Source organism: Necator americanus, chromosome II, assembly GCF_031761385.1.
Source record: "Necator americanus strain Aroian chromosome II, whole genome shotgun sequence".
NCBI classification, from domain to species: domain Eukaryota; kingdom Metazoa; phylum Nematoda; class Chromadorea; order Rhabditida; family Ancylostomatidae; genus Necator; species Necator americanus.
The window spans coordinates 33879735-33902002 of record NC_087372.1 but is presented as its reverse complement, the minus strand read 5'-3'; the positions used below and the strand labels follow the sequence as shown (position 1 = coordinate 33902002).

Genomic DNA, 22268 nt, shown 5'->3' with positions numbered 1-22268 from the left:
GAGCACTTTTATCCAGCTGGAAGAGTTCGGGCTCTGCTCGTGACGTCATCGCACCAGCTTGTCACGATTCTTGACTCATACGATCTCCTGACGCTTGTTGGCATACATTAAGTCGGTAAAGAAGTGATCTTCCGTGTGCATAGAGCTTGTCCCGGATCCCGACGATGATTCATGCCGGTGGCCGGTTTTTCCTCGCCGACGGCAACTCACCGGTTATAAATCGAGCCTCCGCCGGCGACTTCACGTTGTTGACGGCAGTTCGACTATCATGAAATTATTGTTGTTGATATTGATCTGCTCAGGATCCTACGCAGATGAGGAGATTTGTAAGTTCATTGAAATCTGGGCTTCATTTTTTCCCCGAGTTTTTTTTTCTCCCGGTCCCGTTTTTGCAGGGTTTCCTTCTTTCGAATTACGACGATTTTCATTAGCGGAACTCCTTCTTTTCTTTTTCTGAGTATTTAAGCTGATTTTTTTCAAAAAGTATTTTTCCTTTAGTTTCTCTGCCAATGATTTCCGAAGGAATGGAAATCATGAATCAAACATTTTTTGAGATGGAAGAGGATCATGAACGGTTATGTGGAGTTGAGGGAAGACTTTTAAAAGGTATTTTTTGGATAATTTTTTTTTCGGAGAAAATGAATGACTTTAGGGATTAAAGAGATTTCAAAGAAGAGTATAGGAGTAATAAAAAAAACTTGGGAAGTGTTTCACTTGTTTATACTCGAAGCTCATTCACATAATTACATTTTATCCATACTAAAGGAGAGAGTACGGTAAGCACATGGAAAGCGCTGGCTTCTACTACCCATCAGTCACCAATCGGCTTCGTTGTCCCACCGTATCCACGATTGTTTAAAGAGCGATTGTTTTTTTTATACAACGCTTTTGTCCTACTCTGAATTTATAGTCGTCGACACTTAGATTCGTCCGAAGGACCGCAACGCGTCCGCAACATTTCACGCACTTTCTCCATCTTGCACACACTCTCTACCTCTCGTTCTCTTTCTTCCCTTCTTCTTTTCTTTCTTTTATTCTGTCTATCTTTCTTTCCCTGCCTCTATCCCTTTACAATTAAGTGCACATGTAGCGGTCATCCGGTCATACATGAGTTGAACAGCTTCAAGATCACTGCAGGGCACCGTATATAGTGCTTTTTACGTTTAAGGACTTTCGCCGTAGGTTATAATCCAGAAAGAGCTGAGTTTCACATCTGGTCGCCAGCTGCCCCAAGCACGTAGTAAATGGTGTCGGGAGCGAAGTATTCGATAGTCCTCATCCTATCGAACGTAACAACGACGGCGGACCTTTATTTTGAAGATTTTTGGGATGGAGATTTCAAGCAAGATCCTTAAAAACTTCAGGTTAATAAAAGATAGATAAAAACGATAACGGTAAATAACAAAATAAGTATAGATAAATGTAAAAAATAAACATGAATAAATAAACAGACGAATAAGAAGTATAAACAAATATAAATATAGAAATACATATAGAAATATAAAATATATATAAAAGTAAAATAAATAAGTAAATAGTTAGATAATAGTTAATTATTAGTTTTTATTATTATTACTAAGCGTAAAGCGTTTATTATTAAGCGTAAAATATGTATCAATAGTTAAAACTGTTGTGACCTGGAATTTTACCGTGTATTTTTTCCAGAAAAAGGAAATCGACTTGTGCAATGCACATCGGATGACGATTGCTTACCGCCCTCACAATGCCATACTACCGGCTACTGCTGCATGATCGCACTGAATCAGGAACCACCGCCTGTCGGCTGCCCTATCGGTGAGAGACAGTTTATAATACATTTTAAGAAGGTCGTGATCGACTATCACTTTTCAATTCCGAAAAAATTCTAAAAATAGAAAAGAAATAAAATATTCCGACTACGAGGATTTTGCAAGCTTACGATAAAACTCAACTTCTTTGGAATGAACCAACCGTAAGAGAAAATTTAAAGCATGTTTTGAGAAGGTCAAGCTGAAGTATTACTTTTCTAACATAAACAGGTCTTTTTTTCTCTTTGAGGAGAGGAAATATTTTGATTTCGAAGCTATTTTCGAAGAGATTTTGATTTTTTTTTTTGCACGCATACGAATACGAATAAAAAATTCAACTTCTCCGTATTAGATACCACACTAAAATGTAAAAAGTAGTAGAAATTTCTATGAATTATCCTATAAATTATGGATTATATTTCTACGATGAAATTCAGCCGAAGCCAATTTGTTCCAGGAACACGTCCACTTGTGAATTCTTCCGGAGCGGAGCTCACCTGCTCATCATCCGTACCGGATTCTTGTCCAGGAGGAGCGTTATGTTACACGGATACGTTGACAAATGTTAAACGATGTTGCGGTAATGATCCAGGTAAAACTGTTATTGAAAAGTTTTCCTCTCAAGATCCGCTAAAACTTTTTTGAAAATAATGGGCCGAAAATCTGAAATTATGCGAAAATCATCATGGTTAAAATGAGATATTATCCTATCCGTACAACTTCTTTTAGGGAAATTTAGTTTTATTTTTTAAACTTTTACTTTTACTTTTTCTCCCTCTTTCTGGTGGATTTTTTCTTGATACTTCGATGATAAAATTCTCAAAAAAAAAACTACCACACGTAGGGAGAAAAAATGACACATTTTAAAATGTGTCCCGCTGAAGGTCCACGTGCACCCTTGGTTCCAAAAATGTGGTGATTCCCGCGATAGATCACGCGCTCGTCAATTGTTCTAAAGAATCTGATACAATGACAAAAAAATACGTTTTTAAAAATTAGAGACCAGAACTGAGTGATTAAAAAATTCTACATAAACCTCTTTAAAAAAAGATATTTTTGCAGGACAAGGATGTCCATCCGGCTCACGTGTGCTGCTAACAGCTCATCAAAAACCTCAGTTATGTACGCCAGGTAGAGCAGACGCTATATGCCCTCGCGGATTTCTTTGCCAATGGAGCCATCTCATCGATCGATATCAATGTTGTGAACCGGATAATGGTGAGTTTAGAGGATCAATCCTACGATTTAATGGTGATTTTGAATTATTTAACTTCTGAGTAAGGGAATTCCTACTAAGTTCTGTTCTTTTAGGATGTCCTAGACATCAGACCCCTCAAAAAACCGAGTTTGGCATCGCGATTTCGTGTAGTCCTGGCGGAGCACCGTGTCCTGATGGTGGTGGATGCCATTTTAATTTCTGGACAGCGTCCTATCAATGCTGTAAACTTGACGTCGCAGGTAAAAGAAACATTTTTCCTGGCATGTCTGAATTTTTCATTTTCTACCTGCCTGAACCGATTGAGTCGATCCAGTGAGTTTGTTCCACTCATACGTATATTTTCTGCTTGGAAGATCAAGTTGCTCAGTATATTCTTTTGCTCAGCGTTCTTTTTCTCTGGATAATCTTTTGTGGATCGCAACTGACTTTAACACAAACTCAGTGATCTTCCATGACCTTGGGTCGGAACAGAAACGAAATTGCGCACGGCATAGTGGTCACACTTGGCATTACAGACGTTTTTTTTAATTTCTTGCTTTTCGAGCTTACATTGAGGTTGGATTGTGCTCTCTTCCAAATCCTGACATGCTGCCGTCATCTCCGGTACTCGCATTGTTCTACGCAGACTCCGTTGCATACCCAGAGATTTCCAATCAATTTACGCACAGTGGTGCACGTATAATACAACTATGCGTGGCACTACGTTGTCATCTCCAGAATGGCTGCGCGTACAAGACCTTAAAGGCATCACCCCACGAATCTGAGGTGGTACGGATTTCAGGTGGAGTATTCTTATACGGGATAGTAGATTATGGAGAGGGGGGGATTCCATTCATTTCTTCCTAATCCCCGTAAAAAACAGCTTGGAAGATGCGGCGCCTGCTCAAGGCTGGCGCGCTCCAATCGAACTCGTTGTAGAAAATAGCGCGCCGGAACGCTCGAAGTCGTATCTTTCGGGCCGTTTTTTTACGGCAATTAGGAAGAAATAGACGGAATCACCCTCCTTCCCACAATCTACTATACCTCATACGAATACTCCACCTGAAATCCGTACCACCTCAGATTCGTGGAGTGATGCCTTTAATCCTGAGCATAGTACCGTCACCGGCGACATAGACTAAGTGTGAAGTATAACTGCTACATCGTACGAATTATCGAATTAATGGGACTATGTTGACAGGGGTCGATGTATCTCCTAATTCTAACTTTTCTGGAAAATTTCGCCGTTTCCTTTCCCCTATAGCTATGTTTTGGAGGATGCCGAAGATTCTGTTTGTGTCCGCTCGTTCACAAAAATCGATGCTGCAGCGAAAAATATCTATTCTTCATTAGCTAGTAATTATTTGAGGACAAATTGCGGTATATGCTAGATCAGAAACTTTTTTCCAAACCACTTCAATGATAATTTCCGGACCATAGGAGCGATAGAGAGGAGTCGGACTCTCTTCAGGTGAAGGGGTCTAGCTCATGGGGTCCAGCTCAAGGAATGAGGGATCCCTTCGCCAACCGTCCAAAAGTGATGAGGGTCGGAGCACCGGCTCAAACTATTGCATCTATGATTCTGGTTGGAACCATCGCCAGAATACAGAACAAATATGTTAATTTTTTCACTCCTTCAATTGTTTTGTCTCCCTGCCCCCTCTTCCTCCTCCTCCTGCTCCCTTCGTAACGTCACTATTATGTCTCCCGCTAACAGATCGTCGCTGATCTCCGTCTAGGACGTCTCTAGTTTGCTTGTTTGAACTAATCACATTTGTGTTTGTGTGCAGCTCATTCACAGAAGATGGTGGTGGTGGTGGTGGGATGAGAACACTTTAGGGTTCCGATCCCTTTATATTTTTCGGGCTCAATAATTTAGTTTTCTCTTTTTTTTCCTCTGCCATTCTTTTAATTTTTATCTGAGCTCATGTGATATCGTACAGAGACTCAGCTAAACTGATTCCAATTCAAAAAAATAAAATTTCATTTCAATAAAAACCGAGGAATAAAAATAAAATAAAATACAAAAGTTCAAAAATATAAAATTAGGATCTTCTCTCAGGAAATTTACATTCTATCGTTGTACCAAGACAAGAAACATTGGTTGAAAAATTTATTTTGTATTGACCATCAAAAAATTCCTTAGAGAGTAGAAAAAAATTAGGAAAAATTTGATTAGAACAATAAAAATCATAGGTGGGGTGATGTAGTAGACGTCAAATAAGATACATGTTTTCTTTTTTCTTCATTAATTTTGGAAATTTTTACAAGAAAAAGGGAAGACAATGCGGGATTTTTCAGTATTGTTTTCTGTCATCCAAGGTTTTACGTTTCTAGGGGAAATTTTTGATTATTCGAAAATCATATGTCGTCAGTGGTCGAAACGGAAGTGTGACTAGCAGTACCAGCTCTGTTTCGACTACATACACTACAGTTACTGTAGCAGTTACAATGTCTGCGCCCTCTCATCACAATTACACTCTCCTTAAGCGTGCTGAACTACTCAGCAAACAGCTTAATTCCGTAGCCGTTGTTCTATTTTTCGGCACCACCACCGTCGGCTTTTGTATTCACCATCTTCTTTCGCTTCGATTCTGCTCAACCCCCTGTAAGCATCGCTAGATGCGGCCTCTGGGCTCGAGTCCGGTACTTTTACTTATTCTGGTAGCGGAATTCTCAGGATCCAGGAGGTTAACGTGGGAACGATGTGAGTTCAATGTTGTCCCTATATTTCTTTCTCGCACATAGATTAAAGGTAGCTGAAAAATTTCGTACACGACGATGTTCTATCCTAGAAATTATTCGGGTTTCTTCGCTTTGATTTTAGTTTCGATTTTTTTCTTCTAAAAAGTTTCTTGCCTCCCTTGCCTTTCTTGAATCATTTTCACAACTCTCACTGAAATAAATTAAAATTTTCATAAAATTACTACAATCAGTTGGCCCTTTTCTTTCAGATCTATGCCCTGTTGGTCAAGTTCCATTCCTAGTGCAATCGAATGGAGAACCGAAATCATGCAAAAATAACTTTGTAAGTGGAAATTTTCAAAGAATTTAGTTTTTTTTTGCAGTATCTCAAGTAATCCCTTGGAATCTCATCAAAAACCTTTATTGTCAACTTCAAGTAAGATTCAAACTTATCATCAGTATATCTTTTTTCGATCTTTTTTTGTCTTTGTTTGATTTTTTTTCGCCTTTTAGGACTGTCCTTCCGGCTATCACTGCGGTGAAAATAGCGTGTGTTGTGGGACAGCGGGCAGTTGTCCTGCCGATCGACAAGCAGCTCAGGATAAATACGGTAAATAAATGTAATTACGGCCTGGTGCAGCACAGTTGCTGAGAGGTCCCACTGTGACTACATGGTTGATGGTTCGAAACCGTTCTTGAGCCAACCAGACCTTTTAGCCCTCCGGGCTAGACAAATTGTGGTTTCAAGCGTATCGGGGAGTATAAAAACACTGACTTGTTGCATCGGCTAGTCTCCACAAGTCATTGTAGAAGCTGGATCCACACTTTCGCGAATCCCAAAATGATTCTGAGTAGAAGTGAACACGTTGGCTCATTCCGAGTGGATTAAAACGCCTTTATCCTTTTTCTTTGGGATTTCTGTTCGGTGGTTACTGCGCGATATAAGGTGCTGCGAATCCTATAAGAATTTTTTAAGAGTTTTTTCCTTTTGTTACCAAATTAATGGTGCGGGCATGATCCATAGGAAATCCTTCTTTAACTGACAAATAAGCACCTCACTTGACTTATACATTGCGTAGCAACCTAAAGGGTCATGGATTAATATTTGATTTCTAGAAAAATATTCTAGAAATTGAAGAAAAAGTAACCATTCCAGCACTTCTGCTATTTAGTGCTTGGCGAACTTTTGCCCCATATTATCACTCTTGCATTTTCTACCAGGAATTCCTGCCGATCGATTTAGTGGGAAACCTTAGTGCAGCTCGATCCAAAGCTCTAGCTGGGAGAAATGCAAGAACACGATGAATCTATCCACTTGTTGTAATATTGTATATATGTAGCAGGACACATATAAATAAAAAAGAAATAAAGTAAAAAAATGGAATGAAAAAAGGGAGGATTCAGAGAGAAAGGACCTAAACATATACACATATACATTTAAAAAACAAAAACATGGTATAAATATTGAAATAAATATTTAAAATATTATAAAAGCTCTAATAGCTTTAGCTATAGCAAAATTTAAAAAAAACGACGAAAAGGAACAGCTAAATGTAGACATCAATCACTTTGTATCAGAAAGAACATCCGAATTTATTGACATGTTTAGTTTTTTGCCTCATTGTCGAAAAATTTTGTAAAAAAAATACAAAATTTTTCTTCATTAATCCATCTATCCACTAATTCTCCATAGAATTGAGAGAAAAAATTTTTGAATAGTAGATTTTCCTGGAATTCAGGCCGTCTGACAGCGTGCACATCGCGAAATGGGAACACCTGCCCTTCCGGATCAGAATGTATGGATACAAGCACAGTCTCGCAACAACTCTGCTGCGAGCAGGTGCATTCGTACCTTTTTTAAAGAATTTTTTAAAGTTTATCTTTTAAAGATTTATTGACGACCAGAAGAGTATTTAATTCTAAAATTAATTATTTCAACACTACAATTCCAGATCGAATACACCTGTCCAGGATATTCTACACCGTATCCAAGTCAACGATTTCCGCAAAAATGCAACATAATGGATACGTGGGCGTGCGGTGATAAACAGTGCATGCCTAGGTAGGTTTTAATCATTGGTCATTATAGATCTACATGTACTGTAAATCACACAATCGTTTCGGGACCTATTCAAAAAGCAATTGGATATGAACTAAATAATAATAAATGATAGAAAGGAATGTAATTAATCAGAATTATACAAATATTTGTAATTAATAATTAATGTAGAATCTTATATTTAATTATTATTTTAACTATACAAATAATATGATAGTAAATAATAAATGATGAATAATAATACAACAATTATAATTATTATAATAATATTGTAATAGTAACAATAAATAATAATGGAAGATTTTCTTTAATTTTGATAATATTTTGTATTGCGATAGTATTTTGAAAATATTTTTTTTATCGAGACTCTAAATCTAAACTAAAATTATTTATTGTTTTTTTTTTCAGCAACATTCCCAACGTTCACATATGTTGCCAGTCCACCATTATCCGTCAAAGGGATTTCAATCCCTGCCCGGCCGGATGGATGCCGAATGATAATATTGTCACTGTATGTCTTTTAAAAAAAATTTTCTGGAGGATCCTTCGCGAAATTTTCGGGTGAAAAACTTTTTTTCTATACATCTTATGTTTTTTTTTTAGTTCTGCACTCCTTCCTTTCAAACTTCAACATGTCCTGGATTCTCGTCTTGCCTACGTTCGTCCAGCATTCAACAACAATTTGTGTGCTGCGTGCCGAGTCAGTGATACGTTGTATTTTACGCAGTTTTGCACTAATTGTTAATAATCACGTAACTTATGAAATTTATACCACGATACTTCGCTGTAATTCATTTGTTATCAACTTTTTGGATAAATTTCTGAATTTTTAATTAACGTTTGATGAGTGGTGTCAAAGAGAATTAAAAGATTGGTCCACAGAGATTTTTAATTATTATAAATTATAATAAATATAAAAATTATTAATTATTATGAATTATTTGAGCCTTGAATAATTTGGAATTTACACGAAACTACGTTTTACAGTCACAGTGGACTTAAAACCATTATTTAGCCGCTGCTGCAATCAGCGATCGCTGCATTGATCCCAAAGCGACGGTTGAATTTATTGGAGACGTCGAAAGAAAATGCACTCCAAACACCAATTCATGCTCCAATGGGTAGGTCACTAAGTGGTGCGATATCGCCGTACACACGATTCCTCCATTTTTATGTGAACACAGAATGAAAAAAAAAAGAAACCGGAGAATAGAATGAAATGAAGGGCTAACATAGTTTTAAATTGATTTTCTTGAGCTGTAACCAAGATTGGTATTGATCGTATTGAAAGGCTAACTTTTACTACGTTTTTATTATGTTTCTTTATCGTTGATGATTATTATTTATTTATTTTATTGAAAGTTAGAATAGCCATGCCCATGAAAATTATGAAATTTTGGGCCATTTCTATGGTTTATCTACATTTGAGGATTTACTTTGACTTTCATTTTTCATTTGTTTGGAAAATTATCGAAAAGTCTCCGATTATCAAAAAAAAACATTTCAAGAAAATATTTTTCACAGATTTTCAAGCTATTTGACGCATCTGAAAGAATTTGATAAAGGCTAACACCTTATTCCGCGGCTTCCTCTATCCTTTGTCGTTATGAAATTGCAGTCAGTCATAACATCCAGGGATTATCAGGATGTTTTTAGAGAAAAGAACTAATATTTTTGGAGAAATTTCCTGCAATTCAACATTTGTTTTGTTAAAAGCTAATCTACGACCTCATCAGCACCATTTTCCTTCTCTTTGCCACTAAAAATATTTTAAATGCCTTTTTTTTTCAGAAAAATGGTTCATTTTTATCATCTGAATTCTTTTTTGGTACGTGAACAAATGAATATTTCAGCAATAGTAGTAGTAGTTTCCACTCATTCTCTATCCTAGAATATTCCACATGAAAATGCCAAAAAAAAATCGTTAAGGTATATTTTTCTGAAAAAAGAGGCAGTAAACAAGAGAAACGTGTGATTCACAGGAATTAGAGATATTTGAAGAGATTTATGTCGAGATATGTATACACAGAACACAGGGGCATACGGTTTCGTGAAAAACGTAAAAAGTGCGAAATTTATAAATATTTGTTGTCGGATTTCAATTGTTCAACAAATTTCTTGGTCAATTCGGATGCTTAGGCAATGAATCAATGGTTATTTGTCTATTTTGAGAAAGTTTTATTCTATCCACTTACGAGAAACGAATAAGGTTTCAATTTTGAGAAAAATACCACATTCTACAGCAGTGTCAGCAAATTCATCAACCCTAAAAAATTTCTCTTCTCACAAATTCCCTCCACATGGACTTTGCCAATATTGATGTTAATGACGAACTTATTAGTGCTATCGAGACAATTACCAATAAGTTTTGTATTTTTCTTCATAATGACGAAATCAGGTAGAAGAAAATTCTGAGACTAATAGATCATTTCTTAACATAACGGCTGTTTTTTTAAATAAAATCGTTCCACTTTTTGGAATCGTTTTTTTTTTATTTGCTCAACTTCTAGATAGATGTTCGAGGAGACATTAATCCAAGACTTCATTGGGGCCCTCTTTTTTCCCATCACTTTTGTTCCTATAATAGCTTCAAAATAGTTTATTCTATTTCTACACCTCTAGGAGGTTTCATTTTCATAATTTTACGGGAAAATTGTAAGATTTTTGGTAAGGTTTTGTGACGTTTTATGTGAGAACCCATATTCAATCACACCAGTAGTCAACAAATTTAGAAAAAATCTTTTTACCGACTTTCCCTCTACGTACACGAGATTAATATTGGTCGAGGTGATTCTAACTACATTACCGTGGGATTTTTTTTAAAAGGATGACCTATAAATTCCACTACCAGATCATTCCACACCTAGGAAGGTATCGCTGATTTTGTGTGTTCTAGCTGCAGCTCAGCAAACATACGACTCAGTCGAATGCAGGCGATCCGTGGTGTGTTCGTCGCTTCTGTACACCCAAGCATGAACATATGATTTTTCTTTATTTATTCTTATTTATGTGATGATTTTAAAATGATTCATTGTTTGATTTAACAACTATTAAATTCTTATTCATCCAATTTTAGCACGCTTTCTGTTTTTTCTTTCGTTCTCTCCCCATATTTTTCCACTTTATCTTTTCACTATTCTCCTCCTCCTTGCACTCGTTCATTTCGTAGCGTGAAATTTTCGTGCACTAAGTGCAGTTTTCTGAGCGGTGAACATTTAAACATCATCCAGAAATATATCGAAACGGTCTCGGTAAAAAGCGGCGATATTTGTGTAGAAACCGATCCAACACGGCGATTTCAAGTGGAACGAAATCGTAGAATGACGCACTCTCGATGTTCCTACGCTCGCTGCTTATTGCACTCCTAAGGCAGGTGTTTATACTTGATGATCGCTCAATGTGGTTGAAATTCTATCAAATTCTCCCCTACTTTCCTTCTAGATTATTCTTATTTACAACTATTTTTTTATTTCTGGAACATTACATTTACATTTACAATTACATTATTTTAGAATAATTTCCAAATATGGTTCAACCTTGTTTTATTTCTTATAAGAAACAGATATAAATAAGATTTTTTGATAAGTTTAATATTTTTTTAAAAAACAACGCTTATGTTATTCTATAAAAAATAGGATGTTTCAAAGCTTTCCTTTCTGCTAATCGATTTTTCTGCTAACTTTCGTGTTTACTGAAATTTTCATAAATTTATTGCTATTTCCCTGATCATTTAATTGTTTGGAAATAATTATATAAAGTGACTTGGAATAACCTTTTGAAGATTTGTGGATAATTTTTCAAAAATTCTAAATTTCCTAGCAGGTTCTGTTAGGAAGGATTACGATTTTGATTACGATTAAGATTTTTCTCAAAGATTACGGTTAACATTTTTCGGTTCTCATAGGGAATTTTTGCAAGAAATCCCTACCACATTAATTACATATTTAGGTGAACGGAAAAAGCAAACAACAGAAAAATTAAATTTGTCCCTATTTTTAAAAAGTTTCATTTTGAACGTTACTACATATAAACTATGAAAATTTCTCTTTCCAGCTTTTCCTGCCAGCCGTCAAGAAAGAACGGCTGGTTGTGTTGCTCGATCCGAGCGGCGGCAGCTCAGTTCACCTGTCCACTTCCTGGCCAACAACCGGTTCGTACGACGGACGGAAGCAACCAGTTCTGTTCAAGACCTGGTCAACGAGACGATTGTCCTCAGAGGTACATCAATGCGATTCCTGGAAGGAATTCTGAGAATTTCCTCTCCAGTCGCCCGAACCTTTCTCTCAGAATAAAAAAAAATCTGAGGAATTTTCTTTTTTCAGAGCTCTATGTCTCTCCTCTGGTAATTCTCCGAATCTCTTTATCTGCTGCTATTCAGCTGCTTTTCAAGTATGTTTTTCAATTGGATTTTTATTTATTTATTCTATTGAATTGATTTTATTTTTTTCAAATTGAAAATCAGAGAAAGCGAGTCACAACTTTTAAATAACAATAACAATGAATATCAAAAATTCAAGGTCAAAATTTTTTAAACATTTGTAACAATTTTTTTTTGTATAACAATAACCACAAAATTTGAATGTTCAAAGGACAAATTTTTTTAATAAATTTTACAGGTGACACCAATTTGCCCGAATAATGGAGTACCACAGCCGGCTCCGTTTGCAGAAAACTACAAATCGTGCTCCATGACATCGTTGGACGACTGCGACTCAGGGTGATTTCCCTAGAATTCAAAACCTCAGAAAATTCCTAAAATCCTTTAAATTAAATACAGTTTCTCATGCGTACGATCCGCCAACGACTACTCTGTTCAAATGTGCTGTACCGTTGGACTTTTACAGCCACAACAACCCGTTTGCCCTAGCCAGGCAACACTTCTTACCGTAAGCATTTGGAATAATCTCTTGTACCGTAACCTGTGCCCTCATTAGGTGATCTTGTAGGAACGTGGACGTCCAGTGTACTGTACTTTATCGCAACCGCTCTCATGTCCTAAAGAGTACAGTTGTCAACAAGCTGTTGGAACACCTGGTACGTTCGTGTGCTGTTCAGGATCTAAAACACATGTATGTCCAGCGCCATATTCTGCTGCTATCGATGGAGAAGGTAATCAGGTAAGATATTTTTAGAGTCAGCACTTTCAGGGTGAATAAATTATTTATTTATAGTGAGAAATGAAGTGGACTAGCGAGTTATTTTGTCATTCTGTCAGAATTTCTAAATAACCGTTTCAAAATGTTTAGCACATAAGAATTGCTACAGTAAAGATTTTGGGAGAAGAATATCCACAGTCAATACATAGATTTGATTTGGAAAAAAATTCCATAGTTTTTTTTCCAGATTAATATAAATTATTCTGTACTTTTTAATTCTTCGCCACTCCTCTCCCCATTTTTCCCTGAAAGGAGAGATCAGTTTTTTTTTAACGGTTAAGAAGAAACGCTTTAAGTTTTCATTCAGTGTAAGCAACACATTTGGCTCAGTTCCATATTTGTTGAGTGGTTTTTTTAAAGAATTTGCTGTAGATTCGGTTGATTTCTTCTGTTTGTTTGTTTTTTTTGCAAAGCTTTTAGCTCTTTTGAGCTTCGCTTTCACTGCATTGGAATGTTTTCGCTGCATTTCCTGGTCAAATTCTTCTGTAAATAAATCAAACATCTGGAAAAAATCGATGAAATGAGGTACATACATGATAAATACTATTTTCGTGTTCAACTTACCTCTACGAAGAGATAAATTTCGATGATTCTCATGTACAAATCTGTTTCCTAACTTTTCAAAACAATTTTCTCATGATTAGCTGGAAAATATCATATTCATTTCTAAAAAAAATCACTGCAAATCTTTTTGAGAAATTTTTTTTGACGGTCAATTGCACTGGTTCAGAAGAAGGCCTGAAGAACTCCATAGGATTTGTATTGGCTTTTGCTTGATTTCGAGTAACTCTCTAAAATATTTCATCAGCGCTTAACGCTAAACTCTAGGAACGTTCAAAAATATTTTCTAATGGACCTATATTCCATTTACATAGCAAAGAATACAATCAGAACGTTCTCGTCATCTAATAATAATAATATTAATAATCGAATTTTTCTGATCCATTTATTCAAGAAATTTACTGCTGTTATTATTAATATTTTTTCAACAATTTATTATTGATATTATTCAATCCAATTTTAAAATCAGACACACCATTTTTAATTGTTTTTATCTTTTTATAATTTATTTATTGATCGATTGATATTGATTTATCATTTATTTACTAAATTAGGGTTATTAATTTACTGATTTGTTCTATTTATTTTTGATAATAAAGTTCTCCTTCCAGATCTTTTGCTCTCCTTCCAATATCTCTGACTGTCCTGGTGGGTCTAGTTGTTTGGAATCCACACAGGACACATCTGTGCATTTATGTTGCCGAAAAGATGAGGCGTAAGTTGATCGTGTTGTATTAGAGATGTTGTAGTTGACTTAATCAAATCAGTCGTAAAATCAGGAAATGTTTACTATTTGTTCATCCCATAAATAATAACAAGAGTTTACAGCCCAAGAGTATGTCCAAGAAATCAGAATGCTTTGCTTACCGCCAGCGGATCGCTAGAGTTCTGTAATGCCCCTGGGCAACCGTGTTATCAGGTGAAATATCATTTACTTATTTGTTTATTTGGAAATATCCACAACAAAAAAAAACAATGTGCCATAAAACAGAAAGCAGACATAAGAAACAGCAGAGGTTACTAGAATTTCGCCTAAGTTAGGTACAGAAGGTTTGACCCTTCATAGCGCATTCTGTTACGGGTTGCCAGATAACTCTCCTGCGAAAGAAGGGGAGAAGTCCTCACGCAAGAAAAAATCAAAAAATCACAAGAAATTCTCCTCTTCCCAATTTCGGAACGCTAAAAATAAACGGTAACTAGGGTTTGAGTGTTTGAGTCAACTTCATCCAGGAAGGACGAGCCCGACAGGGGCTCTGGGCCAACGGGTGATGAAGGGGACCCTCAAGCGGACGGGCTCACTAACTTTATTATCCTTGAACGGGTAAGCATCACTAGGAGAGAATAAGGACCAGTTATAGTGAGGAGCTTCGAAAAAGAGGATATCAAAGCGGAATTCATTGTTGCGACTATACCTCTTCCTACTTCCTATATTTCCTTCCTCCTGCTTCTTACTTTTGAAAGGACTATATAAACTTTATTATTTGAAAAAAAAACGAAAATTCAGGAGGGTTACACCTGCCAATGGTCAGCCACCCTGGCGCAATATGTTTGCTGCGGTCGTACGCCTGTACCGGCACATTGTGCCGATGGGAGAAGCACGTATGAGCAAATTTCCGGTTAGTAAAATGTTTTCTTTAAGATTTCTTGTTCTTTCTCTCAAATATGAACTACGAAGAAATAGAAGGGAACAGGTAGCGCATGGATATCTTGGATTGAAAAATGTCCTGCGGGTGTTTCTGCTAAAACACCCAACAGAATCTTTGGTTATTTTCTTGGAAATTTCTGAAATTTGTACTCCGCTTCTTTAAACTCTTCGGGTTTTTCTGGTGGTTTTAGGCTTCTACGTAGGCCATACTAATTTGATGTTTTCAATTTTATATTTTGCTGATCATCTCTGTTCGTGCTTCTCATTTTTCGTACTTGTTTTTTTCATTTTGGATTTGAAAAAAAAATTACTGGAATTATTGCTGAATTTATAGTGAACGGAATTGAAATTTTTACTTTGACTCTCTCTATATCCCTCGATAGAGATGCTTCTAGTTTTCAGTTTGATGTCTTCTCTCTTACCTCTTTTTTCCATAATTACATGTAACTAAATATTATAACAGAGTTGAATATGATGAATTTTTGCCTTTTTTATTTTGTAATACGGTTTTAGAAAGAAAAAAGACTGGGATCTATTCAATTTGCTCACTTTATGTAAAGATTATTTGGCAAGAACTCGCGTTCGCGTCTAAATCTCAAAACTAACAACTAAAATTCTCATAGTCATCTACTACAGTGCTGAGATTACTTGTTTATTTTTTCTGATTGGCTGAAGTAATGAACATACAACATAAAATGGCATAAGCTGAAGGTTTTGGATGAAGCAGAAAGAAATCATTCCATATTTCCAGGTCAAACATATTCATGTAACCCGTTGGTCTTCCCGTCCTCATGTCCTATCGGCTATGAATGTGACCTATCCACCGTATCAGGGATTAGTGTTTGTTGCGCAATTGAAACAACAAGTAAGTAGAAAGTTATTTAATGTATCTTAAAGTACATTCTTATTTTACAACTTTAAAACTAGTCCTCAAAAATTCTTAATCGCAAAAATCTTAATTAATACTGTTCATTATCTTGTACACAAATTTCTCCTTCATCTTGATTCAACGATGTCAAAAAGTAAGGGTCCCACTAAACTTCCACACGCTTTGAAGAGTTTCTGTGACTACAGGAACACGAATAACGAAAGAAAATTGGATTTGTTTGATAGTTTAATTCACAATTAGATAAATAAAACAGTAAATAATAGTAAAATATTAGCGACAGTAGAAATTTTAACAAATAACAACAAAATTATTTTGCTCGGGATAGATAAGACGTGCGAATAAGCATCAATGCCATAATTTTCTTACGTATCACAGCCACAGTGTCTCAAATTAATCGAATGAAATTAAAAATCGAATTGTTCATAGGAATTGTAAAACTCCTATGTAATTCTATTTCTTATTTATCTATTTATTTCTATTTCTCCTGATCTTACACTTATGAAACTGTTTTTTTTTGTGCTTTCTTTTTACGTTTATTTATTGATTGAGGTGGTTACATATGAGCTTTTTCAGCTACAACGACGACATCCACAACTTCTCTGGCACCTGTTCTGCCACCGGTCACAGCTCCCGAACCTTTATATGCGCTTCAATGTCCAAGCGGGTGGAACCCGTATCGTAATGATCTTGGCTTTCAGCCAAGAAGTTGCAGTGGTCTTCTAGATATGAGGTCTGTAACTTTCTTGTTAATTTTTGTAGTTACTGTAATTTATTAATCTAAGGTATTGACTCGAAATAATACTTAATAATCTTACAAATAATATATAACAGCATCATAGCGATCACTGTAAAATAGTTTGAAAATAGATTGAATGAATTAAATTGATCTATTGATCCAACGAGTACTGTGCTCTCCAACTGTGTATGATTTTTAAAATCACTAATATTTTTAGCTGCCCAATTGGATACTCATGCTCCCCATCTACAGTAGTTGGGAATTTTATTTGTTGTCGATTAGCAACGTCTGTACGATGCCTTACTGGCGATACGTTCTTGGCCAACACATTCCCGAGACTATGCAATAGGTTTGTCCTTGCTTTTTTTTTCTTCTTGGGACTAACTCAGCCACTCAACTCGAAATAATTTCATCTATATGCCGTATAGAAAATGAGGATGAAAGGAAAATGAAAATGTGAGCAGTTGACTCTGTAGAGCAGTCATTTTTCAAACAATGGGCTAGTTTCCATTGAATTGCTTTTTTTTTGTTTAAGGCTTGTTTTAGCGCCAATTGAATTGAATTAACAGTTGAATAAGTTAGAAACACAAAAATGCCAGAGATGTATAATTTAGAAATAATTGAGAGTTCAAAGCATGCGTATCCAGAAAAAAATGCCCACTCCCTCGATTTGTTGGTTCATCGCTGTTTTCTTAAAGGCATCACCCCACGAATCTGAGGTGGTACGGATTTCAGATGGAGTATTCGTATACGGGATCGTAGATTACGGACAGAAGGGTGATTCCGTCCATTTCTTCCTAATCGCCGTAAAAAACGGCCGGGACGATACGGCTTCGAGCGATCCGGCACGCTATTTTCTACAACTAGTTCGATTGGAGCGCGCCAGCCTAGTGCACGCGCCGCATCTTCCGACCGATTTTTACGGCAATTAGGAAGAAATGGACGGAATCATCCCCTCTCCATAATCTACTATACTCCATCTGGAATCCGTACCACCTAAGGTTCTTTGGGTGATGCCTTTAAGGTATGGTTGCTAAGAGGGTTGTATTTAATATAAGTTGTGAATTTTTTATTCGTCCCATGGATGAAAAGTAGGGCCGATGTGCAAAAAAAAACTTCTAAAAAACCAGTTCTCAGTTCCTTTGGATTGCACGTTTACCACTGACCAGATTTCTGGTCACGAACATAAAAAACCTACTTATAAGAGTTGAAGTTAATGGGAATTCGAGTAAAATTTCAATGCGAGAACTGGTCTTTTAATTCTCTCTACTACGTCAATCTACAAAACGTTTTTCACGATTAATAAAACAGAAAAAAATGGTATAATTATTTAAAGTAAGTAAATGTTGAGGATTAAAGAAAACTTATGAAGCATAATAGTACCACATAAAAGTGATCATTCTCAATTCTCTCTCATTTTATTCGTTTTTTTCCCCTCTTCAGATTCAGATCCGGTGAATGTCCTCGAGGGTATACATGCCAACAGAGTAGTCAGGTATGTCCTAAAAGTTCACATGATAACGCTTTGTGCATCATACTCTAAATTTCACCAACTTTCAGCCTACCATATCAATCTGTTGCGGTACAGGACTTTCCGTCGATCGGACTCTGTGCTATAACGGTCGTGAACCGGCGTTGTTGAATGGATACGTTCGAAGCTGCCCAACTGAAGGATCAGCGGACGGTTGTCCAGGTGGTCATACTTGCCAGAGAGCCAGTAATGGACTGCTTGTGTGCTGCAGCAGGTACGAACAACTCTACCATAACCAGCTACCGTAGTTCTTAGTTTATATTTTATTTTTCATCTTATATGCATATGCTTATTTCTTACATTTTTCTTCTCTCTATTAAAAAATTATCCTTTTTAAAATTCAGCTCCTACTCTAGAAGCGAAATCAAACCAACTACAATGGAAATATGTCCGGAAAGCAGGTTCGTTTTTGCTTTTTCTCAAATCAGAATACATTTATCCACTTTGGTTCACTTTGGAAGATGAAGCGTAAACTCAACAGTATTGATCAATCCCTACATGAGAATACGCCTACGCGTTTGACTTTCGTATTTTTATTTTTTTGAATATTTAGATACTTTTAATAAACTAGAATACATTTATAATGTATGTATAGTTGAACACGTAAGTGGAATACTTCATACTTCTGTAAATCCCGGAATTCTTCCAACTAATTTAATCCGTGGCCCGGGTGTAGGGCAGTGTGTGGTTAAAGGTCCGCTGCAGTCATACGTTCGATGGTTCACGATAGATCGGAGGTTCAAATCCACCCTAGCGGTTACCATGCCTTTCATCCCTCCGAGGTCGATAAATTGCTACCAGACTTGTCTGGGAGGATAAAAAACTGTCTTGACACATCGGCTAGCCCCGGAAGCCATTGTATAGGCCCGTTCGTAAAAACCTCAAACGATTCTGAATTGAAGTGAATGCAGTGGTGGATCCCAAGCGGATTGATTAACTAATCTTATAAAATTGTCCTTTTTTATGCTTTCAATTTGATCCATACTTGTGAATCCTCGCAAATATCCGTCTAATTGTCCTTGTAATCACCTACATGAACTTTTATCAATTCCTAGAATCCGATTTCGAATTTATCCGGAGCAAATCGTATTAGAAATCGCCACTTTTATCTCCTTAACAAATAATATATTTCTGTCTTCAAAATTACCTAAATTTATAGACATAACGTTCCTATTCCGTTCTATAAAGAGAAAAGCAAAAATATACATAAAAACCCAGCAAGTTGGGAAGAAATAAAAACAAAAAAAAAATGGGGTGAATCAGCAAAGAAGGAGAAGAGAACAGCGAAGAAGGCCAGGAATTCCATCGTGTTTCAGACAACCCGTCTTTTCACCCGGCACAAACGAAATCGTCTATTGTGATCAAACTGCATTCACGTGCTCAAATAAAAAGGTGCTTAATTCAGTATTGAGATGGCTACAGTTTCCTAGAACGATAGAAATGTTTAGGCGTGTCTGCCTAAAGTTAAAAGCGATCGTTACGTGTGCTGCTCGGATATTCCAAGATGTTCCGTTGGAACAGGAGAGGTTGGTCTCGGCGGAGCATTGAAAAAGTAAGTCTGTTTCGAAGGTATTCAAAGTATAAATTCAATATTTATTTATTTATTTATTTTGTAAACAAAATGAAAAAGTACAATAGATAATGGAAAAGATAGGAAATAGTAATAATAAGAAAATCCAAACTGATAGGCGAATGCGCTTTTAGATAGAAACCCTAATACCATTTTTGGCGATTTGCTATTTCTTGTATGCATTTTGATTGATTCCTGCCCTGCAAAGTTTTAAAACGCGTCGCGGTTGCTTAAACGAATATAAGCGTAGGCACTTGTGTTTTTGGAAAATGGTTATTTTTACAAAACATTGCTTGGTAGGGCGGGTTTAGCGCAGTCGGTAAGAGGTTCTGCTATGTCTGCACGATTGATGGATATGATCAAAAAAATTTCAAAAAAAAATTCTAATTCTTCCTATTATTTATACATTTCATGGGCGGGTGTAGTGTAGCGGTTAGAGGTTCCGCTTCCTTCATCATCTATCGGAGGTTCGAATCCGTCCTAGTGCTCACCAAGCCTTTCATCCCTCCGGGGTCGATAAATTGGTACCAGATCTGTCTGGGAGGATAAAAACACTGACTTGACACATCGGCTAGCACCCACAAGTCATTGTATAGGCCAGTTACACGTTGGAGTGAACGTGATGGCGGATCCCAAGCGGATTGATTAACGCCAAGCAGTTTATCCTTTACACACTTATTGCTTCGTACCGTCCTTCCCATTTTCTCATTTCTTTCTGGATTGCAACATCTTGTACTATTCGTATGTTCTGTAATCCCTCAAAATGTTTGCATTTCAGATGCATAAATTCAGTGGAGTGTAGCCCAGGAAACGTGTGCAGGCCGTCAAATGTTGACGGTGTTCATCTTTGTTGCTCCTCCGGTGCCATTCCAGCTGGAGAGGTTAGGTCTTTGAAATCATACAATTCCTGAATGGTTCTGTCAGTCTTACGATTCTCAAGCAATGAAAACTCTCATGATTTCTGAGATTGAAATTTATTTCTTTTTTTCAAGGTTTGATTTATTTTTGTCTGTGATGTCCATTTGTTATTTTTGTTCACATTCTTATGGTTATTTTTGTGGCATCACAAAGTCTTCGACACTATGAAATGCTGAGAATAGAAGTTGAATACCTTAAAGCTAACTCATACCATAATTTTAGTCTATAGTATTTATTCTGCGAGGAATGGAATTTTCGGGAAACACTGAAAGTGTGTTAGATGTTGAAGAACCTGGAATTTTATCCATGATAATTATTTTGGGAAGATTCTCCCAGAGACTCAGATTCATTGCACGTAATTGAGACCACCGTTTCGCAAAAATTCACAATACAACAATATCCTGAATGAGAACAAAAAGACAGCGGTTCTGTGTGTTTAACACTTTGTTATAGCTGCATATGTTTTCTTTATTGTTGTTGTTGTTGTTGTTGTTGTTGTTTATTGTTATTTAACCGAACGAAAGAGTAGGAACGTATGTGAGTTCCCAAAAGTTCCATCTATTAAAATGAAATGTGAAAAAAGTGCTTTCAATGTAAAAAAAAAATAGTACATCAGGAAGATTTTTAATATATTTCTATATAGGAAGATATTTTTCAATGAATTCCACAAAATTTTATAATAAAATTTAAAATTTAAAATGAAATGAAAATTAATGATTTTATTACATGATTTTCACAAAAATTTTTTTAGGTAGTTGACACTCTTTCAAAGGTCTCAGTCGCAAATGTTGATGACGAAGACTGGGTAGTCATTGAAGGCTAAACGCTCTTGCCTCTTAGTCGCTACGTCATCACGTCTTTCAGTGCCACAATGTAATTATTTTAGGAATTATAATTGAATTATTATTAATATTGAATTCAATCTGGTTTATTTTCATGGATTTCTTTGATATATAATAAAATTCCCTACGTATGTATGTGTATAGCTGTTCCCTTCCTAAGATTGACCTAATTAAAATGGGTAGTATTGTGCTGTGTCTGTGTTGTTTTTGTTTGCTTCCTTGTTTTGCAGATGAAAAGTTTTGTTCACAATTTTTTCAAGTGTTCTAAATTTGACTTTATTATTGTGTTATTCACTCAATTAAAAGATTTATTTTTATTCCGTGTTGACCGAAACTTCATTAAGGTTTCCAAAAATTTGTTTTCTCTTTGCTAAAAATCTCCAAGAAGAAGTTAAACGTTTTGATTTACATGTGATCCTTCTAGAACAAGGATATCGTCAATGTTTTTTCAAACAATACTCAAAAAAAAGTTCACGATGTGGTAACACATGTGCTCTATGAAAAACATTTATTTCTCTTATTATATTGACAATAAACAACACATAAAGTAAAAGAAATCCCGTGTAACGGTAAATGCGAATATGAAAACGCGAATGGTCATCGAAAAGTTAATACATGCCAATTTTGTCCCTACGAATGATTTTGTATGAATATTAATAATTTTGTCCCTATAAAAAGCTGGAAAATCCAG

General features: G+C 36.1%; 1 protein-coding gene across 2 annotated transcripts; it reads left to right on the top strand.

The window, feature by feature from the left end:
• Nucleotides 1–268: 268 nt before the first annotated feature.
• Nucleotides 269–21558, top strand: RB195_020339 (uncharacterized protein; the record flags this gene model as incomplete). Of its 2 annotated transcripts, XM_064188593.1 has the most annotated exons (31): nucleotides 269–326; nucleotides 499–606; nucleotides 1666–1794; nucleotides 2245–2379; nucleotides 2850–3005; nucleotides 3099–3245; nucleotides 5940–6013; nucleotides 6184–6280; nucleotides 7410–7510; nucleotides 7623–7732; nucleotides 8138–8240; nucleotides 8333–8429; nucleotides 8745–8850; nucleotides 11783–11947; nucleotides 12052–12118; nucleotides 12346–12446; nucleotides 12507–12615; nucleotides 12676–12846; nucleotides 14058–14161; nucleotides 14677–14767; nucleotides 14951–15062; nucleotides 15843–15956; nucleotides 16554–16710; nucleotides 16934–17065; nucleotides 18160–18211; nucleotides 18277–18461; nucleotides 18592–18648; nucleotides 19564–19639; nucleotides 19696–19799; nucleotides 20596–20698; nucleotides 21487–21558. In XM_064188593.1, 31 exons carry the CDS (start codon nucleotides 269–271, stop codon nucleotides 21556–21558), a joined length of 3393 nt encoding a protein of 1130 aa, XP_064044474.1. The 2 variants fall into 2 exon arrangements, with proteins under 2 accessions (XP_064044474.1, XP_064044475.1); XM_064188594.1 differs by lacking the exons at nucleotides 269–326; nucleotides 14677–14767 and adding an exon at nucleotides 14275–14365 and having other exon boundaries at nucleotides 555–606.
• Between the last annotated feature and the right edge of the window lie 710 nt (nucleotides 21559–22268).